At 49.3% G+C, this 14,120-nt stretch overlaps 1 protein-coding gene across 4 annotated transcripts in view; it reads left to right on the top strand.

Annotated features, from left to right (window-relative positions):
• Positions 1 to 13,100, top strand: part of LOC135238946 (ral guanine nucleotide dissociation stimulator-like) — a 40,333-nt gene extending 27,233 nt beyond the window's left edge. For all 4 annotated transcript variants that reach the window (XM_064307145.1, XM_064307146.1, XM_064307144.1 and 1 more), the window contains exons 2-18: positions 779 to 1,089; positions 1,507 to 1,581; positions 1,790 to 1,980; positions 2,559 to 2,680; positions 3,392 to 3,607; positions 3,978 to 4,081; positions 4,269 to 4,353; positions 6,032 to 6,106; positions 7,339 to 7,425; positions 7,655 to 7,687; positions 8,124 to 8,245; positions 8,475 to 8,570; positions 8,771 to 8,996; positions 9,480 to 9,554; positions 10,088 to 10,357; positions 10,766 to 10,880; positions 11,383 to 13,100. In XM_064307145.1, coding sequence (XP_064163215.1) covers positions 779 to 1,089; positions 1,507 to 1,581; positions 1,790 to 1,980; positions 2,559 to 2,680; positions 3,392 to 3,607; positions 3,978 to 4,081; positions 4,269 to 4,353; positions 6,032 to 6,106; positions 7,339 to 7,425; positions 7,655 to 7,687; positions 8,124 to 8,245; positions 8,475 to 8,570; positions 8,771 to 8,996; positions 9,480 to 9,554; positions 10,088 to 10,357; positions 10,766 to 10,880; positions 11,383 to 11,558 — 2,379 coding nt within the window. In that variant the 3' untranslated portion in view covers positions 11,559 to 13,100. The remainder of the gene's footprint in view (positions 1 to 778; positions 1,090 to 1,506; positions 1,582 to 1,789; positions 1,981 to 2,558; positions 2,681 to 3,391; positions 3,608 to 3,977; positions 4,082 to 4,268; positions 4,354 to 6,031; positions 6,107 to 7,338; positions 7,426 to 7,654; positions 7,688 to 8,123; positions 8,246 to 8,474; positions 8,571 to 8,770; positions 8,997 to 9,479; positions 9,555 to 10,087; positions 10,358 to 10,765; positions 10,881 to 11,382) is intronic.
• The last annotated feature ends 1,020 nt before the right edge of the window (positions 13,101 to 14,120 follow it).

Genomic DNA, 14,120 nt, shown 5'->3' with positions numbered 1-14,120 from the left:
CTCTGGCCAGACGAGTCCACTCCTGGTCCCCACAGCCCGCCCCCCTGCCCCTCCCTCACGCCAGGAATGTGTTTCACCTCTCTTTCTTAGCTCACTCTCTCTGGGGTTCAGGTTTGCTCACTCAAACTGGGTGGATGCTGTGATTTAGCAGTGGGTGTTAGTACCGGTAGAGTAGTGCTGTGGAGCAGTGTTTAGGCCATGAGACCTTAAAACCAGAATGTCATGGGTTCAAATCACTCTGCTTCATTGAGGCACTGCTTCATCTGCTTCATGTATGTTGTCAGGGTGTTGCCACTTTTATGTAATGCAACCACTGATGATGACAATACTCACCAACCAGGAATCACAAGCAAGACATTTTTAATGGGGGAGGTGGAACAATTACTTTATGTTTTCCAGAGAACGTGGAATGTCACCATGGCGCCAGCAAAATGTAGGCTTTCAAATGTGTGAAATGTGTTCAGTGTGTACTTGAAATTCACACCACACACACTGTGTTGAGCAAACAGCCAGGGTTTGGTTGAAGGTTCAGCCCAGAAACTGAATCAGGGATTTCCCATATGAAGCCTTGGCCTCTCTCCACAGTAGTACTGATGGTTTCAAAGTTCAACAGTTCATCGGCAATGCAGAGAGGAATGTTTCTGAGACCCTTTGATGCAAATGAGTGTTAGCATCAGTTCTGTTTCCCTGTTTAGTGTACGGTTTCTCTCCGTGGGTCTCCTGTGTGTCTCTGCATTGTCTGACCTCCCACTCCCCCCCCCCCGTGTCTCTCGCTCAGAGCTCGACGCAGGAGATCGGCGAGGAGGTGGAGGAGGGGGCGGTCTACACCATCACCCTGCGCCGGGTGCAGCTGCACCGCTACGCGGCGGCCAGCAAGGGGCAGCGCTGGCTGGGGGCGGAGTCGGACTCCGCCCTCAGCCTGTACGAGACCTGCAAGGTGCGCACCATCAAGGCGGGGACGCTGGAGAAGCTGGTGGAGTACATGCTGTCCGCCTTCCGCGGGAACGACTCCACCTACGTCACCATCTTCCTCTGCACCTACCGCTCCTTCGCCACCACCAAGCAGGTGCTGGACCTGCTGCTCAACAGGTGAGGCTAGGGGTGGTTTTAGGCTTGGGGCGGGGCTAGAGGGCGAGGCCAGGGCCAGGGTTGGCTCCTGGTCCAGTCAATCATTCGCATTAGTGTTTCTCTGTGGTTTATTTGGGTAAAATGCGATTAGCTGATTGGTTATGTCACAATCGAGCATGGACACAATCATGTGGATCAAGTGATTGATCAGTAGGACAATCAACCGTCCAAAATCAAAAGCAACATAAACGTTTCTTAGTATCTCATGTGGAATGCAACATTGCTCTGAAGTTTTCACACATTTAAAACTAGCGCCCCCTTTTGAAGAAAAAATGACTAATTATTCCTGTAACTCATTAAAATAAATAACGTGTCACCGAGGAAGTGTAGATTTAATGTTTGGTTGATTGATTGATTGATTGTCTCTCTGTCCTGCAGGTATGCCAAGCTGCAGCACCTGTCCAGCACTGAGGGCCCCAGACTAACACACGATGATCGCACTGAGCTGAAGAAGTGAGTATCCTATTCACGTGCACACCTGTGCACCTGCTCACCTTTCTATCTGCTCACCTGTCCATCTGCTCTCCTGTACACCTGCTTACCTGTATACCTGTACATCAAGAGATTTTTATGCACCTCAGTCCAGACCAGCTACCTTTCTCAAGTTCAGCAAACAGCCTCCACAGAAATCGACTGTACTATTGTCGTTATCGTCTCCCAGTGCGATCTCGTCCATCCTGGGGGCGTGGCTGGATCAGTACTCCGAGGACTTCTGGAAGCCTCCGGAGTACAGCTGCCTGCGGAGGCTCATCGCCTACCTGCACCAGAACTTCCCCGGGTCGGACCTGGAGCGCCGAGCCTGCAACCTGCTGGCCCAGTTCCACCTGCGGCACCACCACCTGGAGCGGGAGGGTAGGCCTGCCCCCCCGCCCAATCACGGCGTGCTGTTTCCCGATCTCGATACATCTCAACCAATCACAGCACGCCACGCTGTATCTCACCCAGTCACAGCACGCCACACTGTATCTCTATCTCACCCAGTCACAGCATGCAACACTGTATCACACCCAATCACAGCACGGAACCCTGTATCACACCCAATCACCACACCACGCTGTATCTCACCCAATGGCAGCATGCTACGCTGTATCACACCCAATCACAGCACGCCATGCTGTAACTCAACCAATCACAGCACGCAACGCTGTATCACACCCAATCACAGTGCGCCACACTGTATCACACCCAATCACAGTGCGCCACACTGTATCACACCCAATCACAGTGCGCCACACTGTATCACACCCAATCACAGTGCGCCACACTGTATCACACCCAATCATGTGTGTTGTGCTCTTCAGCAGACACACATATCCTTGTCTTAAGGAGTTAGGCTAAAGGAACTCTCGTTTTGCACGGTGTCTGTGGTCGTAGTCATAAAGTCATAACCCACCGTATTCAGAGGCCTGTTCATGCCCCTCCCCCTGCAGCACTGGACCATGCCCCCTGCCCCTTTGCCATGCCAGAGGAGAACGGGTTTGAGGATGACCGGCCGGACTTCCTGGCCTTCGATCCCACCCTGGTGGCCGAGCAGTTAACCCTCATGGACGCGGTGAGCGTGTGTGTGTGCGTGTTCCTGTGTGTGTGTGTGTTACTGTGTGTATGTGTGTGAGTGTGTGTGTGTGTTCCTGTGTGTATGTGTGTGAGTGTGTGTGTGTGTGTGCATGTTCCTGTGTGTGTGTGTGTGTATGTGTGTGTGTGTGTGTGTTCCTGTGTGTATGTGTGTGAGAGTGTCTCTGCGATTGTAAATGCGTGTGTATTACGGTTAGGTTCACTGTGAGATTAGCCGCAGATTCAAAGACCCGTGGTCCCCAGGCTAAGGGAGCTAATTATGAGGTGATGTCACTTTCTAATTCAAGCCTCTGTTGGTTCCCAACCCTGTTCCTGGAGATCTGCTGTCCTGCAGGTTTCCATTTCAACCTTAATTTGGCACACTTGATTCTACTAATTAGCAGTTGAACAAACTGTTCAATGAGGTGTTCTTTGTTAAGGTTTGAGTGAAAACCTACAGGACAGTACATCTCCAGGAACAGGGTTCGGAACCGCTGGGTTAAACCTTTCCAGAACCAACCAATTATAAAAAGCTGTAGCTTCTAGATGCTGTAGAAGAGAGAGCATCTTGAGGGGGGAGGGGGACTAAGGGGAAGATTATAAGGGAAAGGAACACAAATAGATGGAAAGGGTCACACACACAAAATAACCAAGCTAATGCAAATAAGTGGATGATAAAAACCAACAGATTTGTCCGCTCTCTGTTCCCCAGGAGCTGTTTAAGAAGGTGGTCCCGTACCACTGCCTGGGCAACATCTGGTCTCAGCGGGACAAGAAGGGGAAGGAGCACCTGGCGCCCACCGTGCGGGCCACCGTGGCCCAATTCAACTGCGTCACCAACTGCGTCATCGCCACCTGCCTGAGCGACCGCGCACTGAAGCCCGCGCAGCGCGCCAAGCTGCTGGAGCGCTGGATCGAGGTGGCCAGGGTGAGGCGCTGTGGAGCCGTGAGAGAGCGTGACCTCCAGCCTGCTCAGAGTGCTCGGGGTCTCTTACTGGATGTTTAAGGGTGGAATGTGGTTTCTGATTGGGTGTTTAAAGGGAGGGAGCATGTTTCTGATGTGGTGTGTGAACGCACAGGTCTGATTGGTCTTTTAAAGGCTGGTATTACTTGGTGGGTAGGTTTATACTTTGGTGGTTAAGGGTTTTAGGTCTCTGATTGGATATTTGGGGGGTGTAAGTTGCTGATTGGGTGTTTAAAAGCTTCAGGTTTGTCATTGTGCCTTTGACGGGGGCTACTGGTTTCTGATTGGGTGTTGAAAATGAATGCTGGTTTCTGATTGGGTGCTTGCGTTGCAGGAGTGTAGAATCCTGAAGAACTTCTCCTCGCTGCGCTCCATCCTCTCAGCCCTGCAGTGCAACCCTGTGCACAGACTGAAGAGGACCTGGGACGAGGTGTCCAGGTGAGGGGGGAGTGGGGCGTGTCCAGGTGAGAGGGAGAGGGGGGCGTGTCCAGGTGAGGGGAGTGGGGCGTGTCCAGTGAGGGAGGAGAGGGGCATGTCCACGTAAATAGGGAGAGGGGTGTGTCCAGGTGAGGGGGAGTGGGGCGTGTCCAGGTGTAATACTAGCTTCTCCTCTGCTCACACACAGGGAGAACCTGCGCATCTTCCAGGAGCTGTCCGAGATCTTCTCCGACGAGAACAACCACTCCCTGAGCCGTGAGCTGCTCATCAAGGTGAGCCCCGGCGCACCTGTGGGGTCGGGCGGGGGGGGGAATGCTGGGCGTACGCCGTTTACCCGCGCATCATAAAGGCTCGTTAAGGCTCGTTAGGGCTCGTTAGGGCTCATTCAGGCAGGAAGGGTCCCCCTTAATTAAGCTTGTTTATGACAACTTAGGCCCAGAGGTCTGGAAGAACAGTGGTCTCCCCAGGGAGCGTCTGTCCTTTTGCACATGTTTGTATGATATATATATATATAGATAATATTGTGTATACCTGTATTTGCCTGTACAATATTGTGCGTACCTGTATTTTATATAGTGCAATTCAAAGGGCTTTGCATCCTTTGGCTTGGAGCATTTGGTGAACAGATAGCAATACAGGCACAAGACAAGGATACAATTATACCGAATACACAACGGTATACTACTATGCAACTGGGAAAAACACCACAAACATTTTTTTCTGCCAGTTTACATGCATTAATACTGAACTGAAACGAGTGAAGTCAGGTGACACAGTGACGGGTGAAGGCAGCGATGCCATGTACCTACCCTGGTCAGAAGGTAGTAATGACAGAAGTAACATTAACTTGAAGAGTGTTTTTTCAGAACATTGCTTTCAATTACCAGCCTGATTGTTACATCAGCATTAGAATGTTCGGGTAAGAAGATTCTAATCACATATTTGTGATCGTACACCTTATAGGGTAAATGATTGTCATGAAGCCCTGTATAAGGGCAGTCGGATGATTGTGATGTCATTAAGGTACCCCACGGCAGAAGTAACCACTTGTCAACTACAGCAGAGTAATCATTGTGATGTCATAATGTGGTGGGCCATAGCCTTGAATTCTTTGATGTTTTAGTGATGCCAGTGAGTAGTAGCAGAGGCCCTCCATCCTCTTCACGTTCTTAACTTCAGGAAGTCAGCAACAGGGGTTTCTGGTGCTGTATTAGAGGACACGACATGTTGCTTTAGAACTGTCTTTGATCATTCCCCACCCCCTAATAAACCTTCAGGGGTTCCGCTGAATTATATTGCTTTGACTTCAGTCGTAGGAACTTGCGAAATCTCAGGGTGATCCACAAAATGATTGCAATGCTTTTGTGCCCACTGAACATCACGTGCCAGAAAAAAAACATGATGTGTGATTCACAAAACGGGCAACAAAGACCAAAATGTTCTGACTGGGGAATGCCTATCGATAGTGTATTATCTGCATGATCTTTACCTGCATAAGCGTAATGCACAACATGTGAAATGTTTCTTCTATTTAAATTACCATGCAACGTGTAAACTTGTTAATATCTATGGTAGTAGCCATAAGCCTTGTTCACATGCGCAGGCCGTACCCGGTAATGTTGTGGAGCTGTGCTGTTGAGAGGTCCTGACTGAATGGAAGCAGGATTCTGCACTCTGGAAAAGTTTACTCAGAAACACACATTCTTAAAATTCTTCAGGGATTACCCAGTGGGTGAGCTGTTCCATGGGGGGCGGGGGAGGCATCTTTGGGATTCCCAGTGACATCATGGCTGGCAAGTGATAAGAACCCTGTTCTTTCAGTGGGGGGCATCCGTTGCCTTGATGAAAAGCATTCTCTGGCCTGATCCGGGGTCTGTACTGTACCAGAACTGACAGGGTTACTGTATAGCAGGGAGCTGATCTGGGGTCTGTTGCTCTTCTCTTGTGCAGGAGGGGACCTCGAAATTTGCAACGCTGGAGATCAACCCTAAACGGGCACAGAAGAGACACCAGCAGAGAGACTTGGTGAGTGAGAGAGAGAGAGAGAGAGAGAGAGACTAGAAGGAATGAATGGATGAATGAATGAATGGGGGGTTGAGAGAAGGAGACAGGAACAGAGATCTACAGATTTTGGACATTAATTAGAAATAACAAAAAATAAGTTATAAAAGAGATATATGGGCCTATAATAATGTTCTTTTCTTCTATGCTTTGTGGAGCCATTTCCAGCCATTCCAATGAACGAAAAGTGAAAAGTGATCTGAAAGAGAATGAATGTACAGGAATGGGTAGAGTTCAGCGGGAGGAGAGAGGCTGCGGGTTCAGGGAGGGATGGAGAGAAACTAGAGAGAACAACGGGAAAGCAAAATGACAGCTGAGGGAGGGAGGGAGGGAGGGGCTGACGTGCTTACAGCAGTGGCAGTTTGGGGGTGTAGATTAGGCAGATGAGTGTAATTGGGCCTGTTTGGGCTGTGGCGGGACGGGTTCCAGCAGGCACCGATCCACAGGCCAACAAATGGCCCTCTCTGTGTGCACTCTCCTCTCCTCCCAAAATTCCCCAACCATCCGTGGCTGATCTCATCACTCATGCACCCCCCTGTAGACGGGACATCTCCTCATCACCAAATCATCCCCTGAATCAACTGAATTTACTTGATTTGTGCTTTTGTGGGGAATTTAGAAACGGTACACCAGCACGTTCTAGTGGTTACAAGAGAATTAGCAATGTATAGTTACATTTCAGGACGAAGAAAGGGATGTTGCGCCCACTTGTGGTGCTTTTTGGGAACTGCAGCTTTGAGATGCAGGATAATAACTGGGTGAAGGTTATGTAATTATTATCCTCCCGACAGTAATATGTGGGCAGTAAAAAAAGAAGTTGCTCAGAGTTTCCTGATTTTCAGTTCGTTATCTCATTGCTCCTGAACTCTTTCCCTGATCTATTTTTATCCGCAGACACTGAAACAGTCTCACACTATCAGCTTTTGTCCCTAAGCCCCACCCACTCAAATGTCAATCATTCCTTCCCTCAGCAGCTAGCCCAGCAGATCTGGCCCAGTCAGTGTTTTGAACAACTGAATCCCATCAGTGGCCCTGAAATAATAATTATGACCATCAGCGCTTAGGAATTTATAAATTGTAGGACACAGTGTATCAAACTGTTCGGCTATCCTTGTAATGTGGCAGTTCTATATAGTACACTAAAACATTACAAAACAGGTGCCCCCTTCCCCTTACACCCCCTCTCTGTGTCTTAGAGTGTGATGCAGGGGACCATCCCCTACCTGGGTACCTTCCTGACTGACCTGGTGATGATGGACACCGCCATGAAGGACTACCTGGACGTAAGCCACGCCCCCTGCCCCGCCCCCAGGAGAAAGCAACATTGGTTGATGTGCATTGTGATACGACTCACTGTCATGAAAGGAATTGTTCCATTAAATTTTGACACGTTTGTTTTGCAAGTGTTGGTGCATGTTTTATTTTTTTGTTTCCTATGATAAGGTGTATCGCTTTGATGTCCTGATGAAGCCCCAAATGAGCTCTGGCCTTGTGTTTTTGTTACTGTTGCAGGTGGGGCTGATCAATTTTGAGAAGAGGAGAAAGGTGAGATGGATTTCCCCCCTGACGCTCTCATATGGGCTGAGCATCGAAGAGGCAGCATGTTCTTTAATCTAACGCATGAATACACTTGTATTTAGTTTTCTGCACAGGCGCACTCACTCAGGACAGCTCTTATACACACTCTTTTACACACAATGTCCATTAGCGCAGCTGAAACAGTTCAGTTTTGGTTTAGCACGCTGTTTCAGCAGTGCTGTGACTGTGCCCAGTCTGGGTTTGAACCCGCAAACCCCAGTTCTTCCAGGACCTCCCTTCTTTTTGGCCGTCACTGTGGGTGATGTGTCACCCTGCTGTTCAGGCTCCTATGCGGCTGGGAGGGGGGTCCCTGCTGATGGGGTGGTCTCCAGGGTGAAGAGGGTGATCTCCTAGGTAACGGTGTGGGTCTCTCTCTCTCTCTCTCGTACTGCCTCTGGTGCAGGAGTTTGAGGTTATCGCTCAGATCAAACTGCTGCAGCTGGCCTGTAACAACTACAACTTCACCAGGAACACACACTTCAGGGCGTGGCTGTCTGCTGTGGAGAAACTCACAGAGGCAGAGAGGTGAGCATAGAAATACACACACGCTCGCGCACGCACACACACATTCACACACACGCACACACACACGCATCCGTGTACGTATGCACACACATACACACACACACACACATGCATGCATGAGCATGCACATTTCACTCACACACATGTACACACATACTCTCACTCACTCACTCACTCACACAGGCATACACACGCAGGCTCTGACACGTTGTTCTGTGTTCATGTATAGCTACAGCCAGTCATGTGACATCGAACCTCTTTCGGAGTCGGCCAGTAACACTCTGAAGGCCAAGAAGAACACAGGCATCATAAAACGCTGGAGCGAGTGAGTCTCCACCCCCTTCTGCCTCTCATCCTATCATTCGCTGGAATGAACAAGTCTCCGCCCTCTTCTCCATTTCAATTTCAAATTGCATTCAAAATCAAACTCAAATTCTCTCTTGCCCCCATCTAATGTCCTGTCCTTGCCTCCTCTCTCTGTTCCTGTCTCTCCCCCCTCTTCCCCTCTCCTCCCCCCCCCCCCAGCCGGCAGCCTGCAGCGGAGGCCGGGAGCAGCAGCAGCGTGGGCAGTTCTCACTCAAAGTCGTTTGACCAGCTGCGCTGTGGCCTCCTGCTGAGCGGTTTGGGGAGCACGGGGGGCGGGGACAGCGCCGACTCGCTGAGCGTCACCTCGGCCGGCTCCAGCAGCTCCGACGTGGAGGACGTCAACGTCACCTTCGTCTCCGACTCCCCGGACGCGCACGACAAAAAGGTGAGGTCAGAGGTCACACGGGAACAGAGGGAAGGAGATATATATATGTCAGATTACGAAAGATAGAGTGTGTAATGTGACTGCACAGTGTGTGGCTGTTGTATGATTGGACAGTGAGCGTCAGTCCTGTGATTGTTACAGTGTGTGCCTGTTGAGTGATTGGGTAGTTAGGCACAGAGTAGGTAGGCAGAGCATATATATGGCTTGTAAATGGGCCTCCGTGCCTTCTGGGTGATACTGCATTCTTGTTTTCCTTAGAGTGACACTGATGTTCTCCACTACTGTGTCGCTCTGGATAAGAGCATCTGCCCAATGATTCCAGCGTAATAATGTAATGCAACTCAAAATGTATTTCTGATAATCATGTTCCTGGATTCTGTGTGAAAGTTCTGATGGTTGTGATGGTCACCCCTAAGCCCAGAGAAGTGGTACGGTCCGACTGTTAAGTGTGTGGTGACTGCGGCTCTTGATTCCTTTCTGTAGACGTCTACGCCGACAGTAAAACATTCCAATTCCGCCTTAGGGAAAGGAGGACCAGAACAAGACCTCGCCCCCACGGTATCTCTCTCTCCCTCTCTCTCTCTCTCTCTCTCTCTCTCTTTCTCTCTATCCTTCTCTCTTTTATTCGTCCCTCTCTTACCCTTGTTCTCTTTCTCTCACTGTTATATCACTGAAAACTGGTTTCATCCTCATCCTCTTCATCATCATCTTTACAGGACATCATGTCCACGCAGTGTAGAGCAGTGTTCTTCAGTTCGTTCAGTTCTTGTGGGTGACGGTGTGATCAGTGGTGATCAGTGTTATTGATGTAATTATTACTGTTGTTGTTTTTGTTGTTGCCTCTGCTGTGTATGAGGTATATGTACAGAATGTGTATATGAATATATATACATATATATTTATGGATCTGTAGGTATTAGCCTATATGTATTTGTCAGAAAACCACACCCAGGGCCCATTAATAATATGGCATGATATGTGCAATGCATTGTAAATCATCATCACTTTGAGTAATGAGGCTGGTATAGCAGACTCTTTGTGTTTGAATGAGCGCTGCTAACGGTCTCTGCGTGTCGCCCTCTACTGGCCAGTTCTGGGATTCCACCTCGCTGTTGTCGCTGGACGTGGCTGGGTTGGGTTCGGGTTCAAGCAGCGCGTCGTCCTCCTCTGTCAGTTCCAGCCCTGGCCCCGCCCCTGGCTCCGCCTCTGGTGCCGCCTCCCGCTCACACAAGCGCTCGGTTTCGGGCGTGTCCAGCTACTCCTCCCTCTCCCTCCCCCTCTACAACCAGCAGGTGGACGACTGCTGCATCATCAGAGTCAGCCTGGACGTGGACAACGGGAACATGTACAAAAGCATACTGGTGAGAGAGAGAGAGAGAGAGAGAGAGAGAGAGCACATGCAACAGCGTATGGGTGTGTGTGTGTGTGTGTGTGTGTGTGTGAGCACGAGAGAGTGAGAGAGAGAATAAGACAGACAGCATATACAGCAGTATACTGGTGTGTATGTGTGTGTGAGAAAGAGAGGGAGAGAGAGAGAGAGAGCATGTACAAGTGCATACTGATCAGATGTTGGGCAGGAGTGAAAGAGAGGCAGAGAGAGGGGAAGGGTAGGAAAGCAGAGGGAGGGATGGAGGGAAAGAGTTAGAGAGAGAACGGAGAAAGACAGAGAGATGAAGGGAGACAGTAATAAAAGGAATGAGAAAGAGGAGGGCGTGTAGAGGCGTTTCTGAAGACTCGTTCCTGATTGGCTGGCTGCTTGGTTGCCGCAGGTTACCAGCCAAGACAAGACGCCGGCGGTGATTCGGAAGGCGATGGTCAAACACAACCTGGACCGGGAGCGGCCCGAGGATTACGAGCTCCTGCAGCGCATCTCGGAGGAGAAAGGTCAGTCTCCACCGCACGCACGGACCCCGCAGTCTGGTATCGGACCCAGAGCAGGCTAGTGCTGACCGTGACCAGCAGGCCGCAGGGTGGCACACAGGTCATGCTAGCAAAGTAAAGGTCCTGCCATGTGTTTCTTCCACCCATGACCTCAGCCAGCCAATTTCACAAATTTCCTCTACCTCCTGGCTGAAGAATGGTGGTGCTAATTAAAAATCCAGGTGACTGGGACAAAATACTGGAGAGGACTTTTTCTTTGTGAACATGGATTTTCCAGCTCTGTAATTGGATGCCCAAGGTTCGCCTGTTGAGCTGCACATGAAGTGTCCTCCTCTACCTCATGTGTGTGCTGGCCTTGCATACTGCAGTGTGCTGACAATCATTGGCTAACATCATGTTCTATGGAGGACAGTGTCATCATCATCATCATCATCTTAAAATAATTATGTCAGTGATAATAATATAGTAATAATCATGGTGACATATCTGTCTCTGTTTTCCCCAGAGCTGAAGATCCCTGACAATGCCAACGTCTTCTACGCCATGAACTCCTCGGCCAACTACGACTTTGTGCTGAAGAGGCGGGGCTTCCCCAAGGCGGAGCGCCCCAAGCACGTGGCCAGCTCCACCCTCCCACGCATGAAACAGAAGGGCCTCAAAATTGCCAAGGGCATCTTCTGAGGGGGGCACCCCCAGTCGGAGTCCCGCCCACCCGGAGCCCCCTCTGGGACTCCACCCACCCTGTTGCAGCCATGGCCAGACATGCCCCGCCCTCTCGCTAGTCAGGCCCCGCCCTCTCACCGAGTAGACGGGCAGGCCTGTAGGAGACTGTTGGGCAGTGACTATGGAGCAAAGACAGACTGACAGACAGACAGACAGACAGACAGACATACAGACTGACAGACTGGGGGAATGGCAGGACTACCCCCTTATGAGGTCAGACAGGCTCTGTGCTTCTTTGCTGCTGTGCAGATGGAGAGGTAAACTTCACACCCCCAAACCCCCCCTCCCCACCAACCCCGCCGCCTCACCCAAAAGGCTGCCACTTCCTGAGAGAGCATGCTGCTACTTCTTCCTGTCAGTGCAGGCTGTCATTTCCAGTGAGAATATTTCCTGTGAGTGCAGGCAGCCACTTCCTGTGAGTGCAGCCGGCCACTTCCTGTGAATGCAGGCAGCTGCTTCCTGTGAGTGCAGCCAGCCACTTCCTGTGAGTGCAGCCGGCCACTTCCTGTGAGTGCAGGCAGCCGCTTCCTGTGAGTGTAGGCAGCCTCTTCCTGTGAGTGCAGCCAATCACTTCCTGTGAGTGCAGCTGGCCACTTCCTGTGAGTGCAGGCAGCTGCTTCCTGTGAGTGCAGCCAGCCACTTCGTGTCTACCACAGACAGCCATTCCTGGCCACTGACGCCTGGGTCGAACTGAAGGGTTGTGATTTCTTTGACCAATAGAGCCAAACAGCTCGGTTCTCATCTTGTAATACTGTCGTTGGATTCCTCACTGAATGTGTATCAATGTCATCTTGCAGTCAGATTAGGGTGCAGACTGTAACCTTGAGAACGAGGAAGGGGGAGCACCACAAGTGATGCACAACCTAGTGCACCAAACAATGCATTCCCCCTCCACAGGGCTACATTTAGCCCTAGTTTCGCAGGATGCTCCAAGATGGCCTATAGGCATATGGCCTACATACCTTTTAGCTTTTGTACAAGCACATTACATAACACTAAGTTTTTTTGTTTTTTTTTGGTAATATCAGAGCTTGTGCCTGACCTGGAGGCAGAGCGAACAGCCATTCAGGCAGCCAAAAAGAAATTACCCGAGCCATTCTGTCCAAGTAGCCAACAGAAAGAAGAGGAGTCATTCACCCCAAAAACCATGAGAAGGTCAGGACTGACCAGGGCTCGTCACATGATTAGACTTCCTGCACAGTGGTCACATGACTGGTCCCCCCTGTAGAAGTCACATGACCAGCCTTCCAGCGTAGCGTTATTTTTTCCTACCCGGTATTCTTTATGCATTTCACACTGTGCAGGTGTCAGGCATGCCCTGTGACTTTTTTGAAAGAAATGGGCCAAGTTCTTGTTTTCATTTGCTGCTCTCATTAGTTTGTAGCTGTTTTTTTACAGTTCTACCACAAAACTTCTTTGAAGCATTTTACAAGGTTAGGTTTTTATGATTGTACAGGTACTGAGGCATTTAATTGCAACATTCCCTAAGTTTTCAAAGTTTACCTTTTAAAACTTGCACTTATTTTTGTTGGTCACCCATCCTGACTGTGGTGGATGTTGTAGATGGGAGTAAGTAGTCTTACTAGAATTGGAAATTACCCAAACTGAAAATGGGAAGAAAATGCTAAAAATACAACAATAGAAAGAAATAAAAATTTCGCCTTCACAAAAGTTAGCTAACATTAACTAAACTCTGAGAGTGGTCTTTGTTAGTCTTCTGTTATGTTTTTCATTTAGCTATTTCGACAGCACCTTTCACCTTGATCTACTTTAGCTTGTTGAACGTTGCTTGCACTCAGTTCAATGTTTAAAATGTCTCTGAAAAGCAAAATGTTATGAAAAAGAACCTGTTGCTGGCACCTCTTCAGAGTTTTCTCCCATTCTTCAGTGTTGGCAAGATAGCAATTTTTAGAACCCATGTATTTGTCACGCATTGTATCAGTGGAAAAATAATACACTCGAATGTGACCAGGGATGTCAGGAGATACAAGAAAAACACATTTGTCACCATGCACAAAGCTTCACTGACATTTTACAATAATCTGTGTACTTTTAGTTAAAAAATATATATATATATGAAAAAGGGCATTATGAACCCTTACTGTTGAAATCATCATTGCAATCATCTTTTTTATTTTTTGTGTTGCCTTTATTTGCTACTCTCTTTTAGTATTGGTGCTAATATTACCCCTCCTTCGCCCATATTGCCTCCTGGGTTAGGTTATGATCACTTTGATTATAATGGAGTCCCCCCAGTTCTTTTTGCCTGGATTTGCCCAAAAGGAAGATGGCCCATGCTTACCATGGCAACCAATCTTTTGGATCTTTTGGAAGGTTGCTGCCTTGTATTCCAGTCCTCTCTACCAACCCTTGTAAGACTGAGTGTGACATCACAAAGGCTACTGTAAGGGGCAGGGGGTGGGGGGAGAGACCATGAGTGAATGGGACAGAGGAATTTAAGGTTGGGACAGTGAATTTTATGAACTCCACAATGGGTGACCCTGCGGTGAGCTGTCAGTC

Source organism: Anguilla rostrata, chromosome 14 (assembly GCF_018555375.3).
Source record: "Anguilla rostrata isolate EN2019 chromosome 14, ASM1855537v3, whole genome shotgun sequence".
Taxonomy (NCBI): domain Eukaryota; kingdom Metazoa; phylum Chordata; class Actinopteri; order Anguilliformes; family Anguillidae; genus Anguilla; species Anguilla rostrata.
Note: the sequence above shows the minus strand (reverse complement) of the source record. Positions and strands in the feature narration are given on the sequence as shown.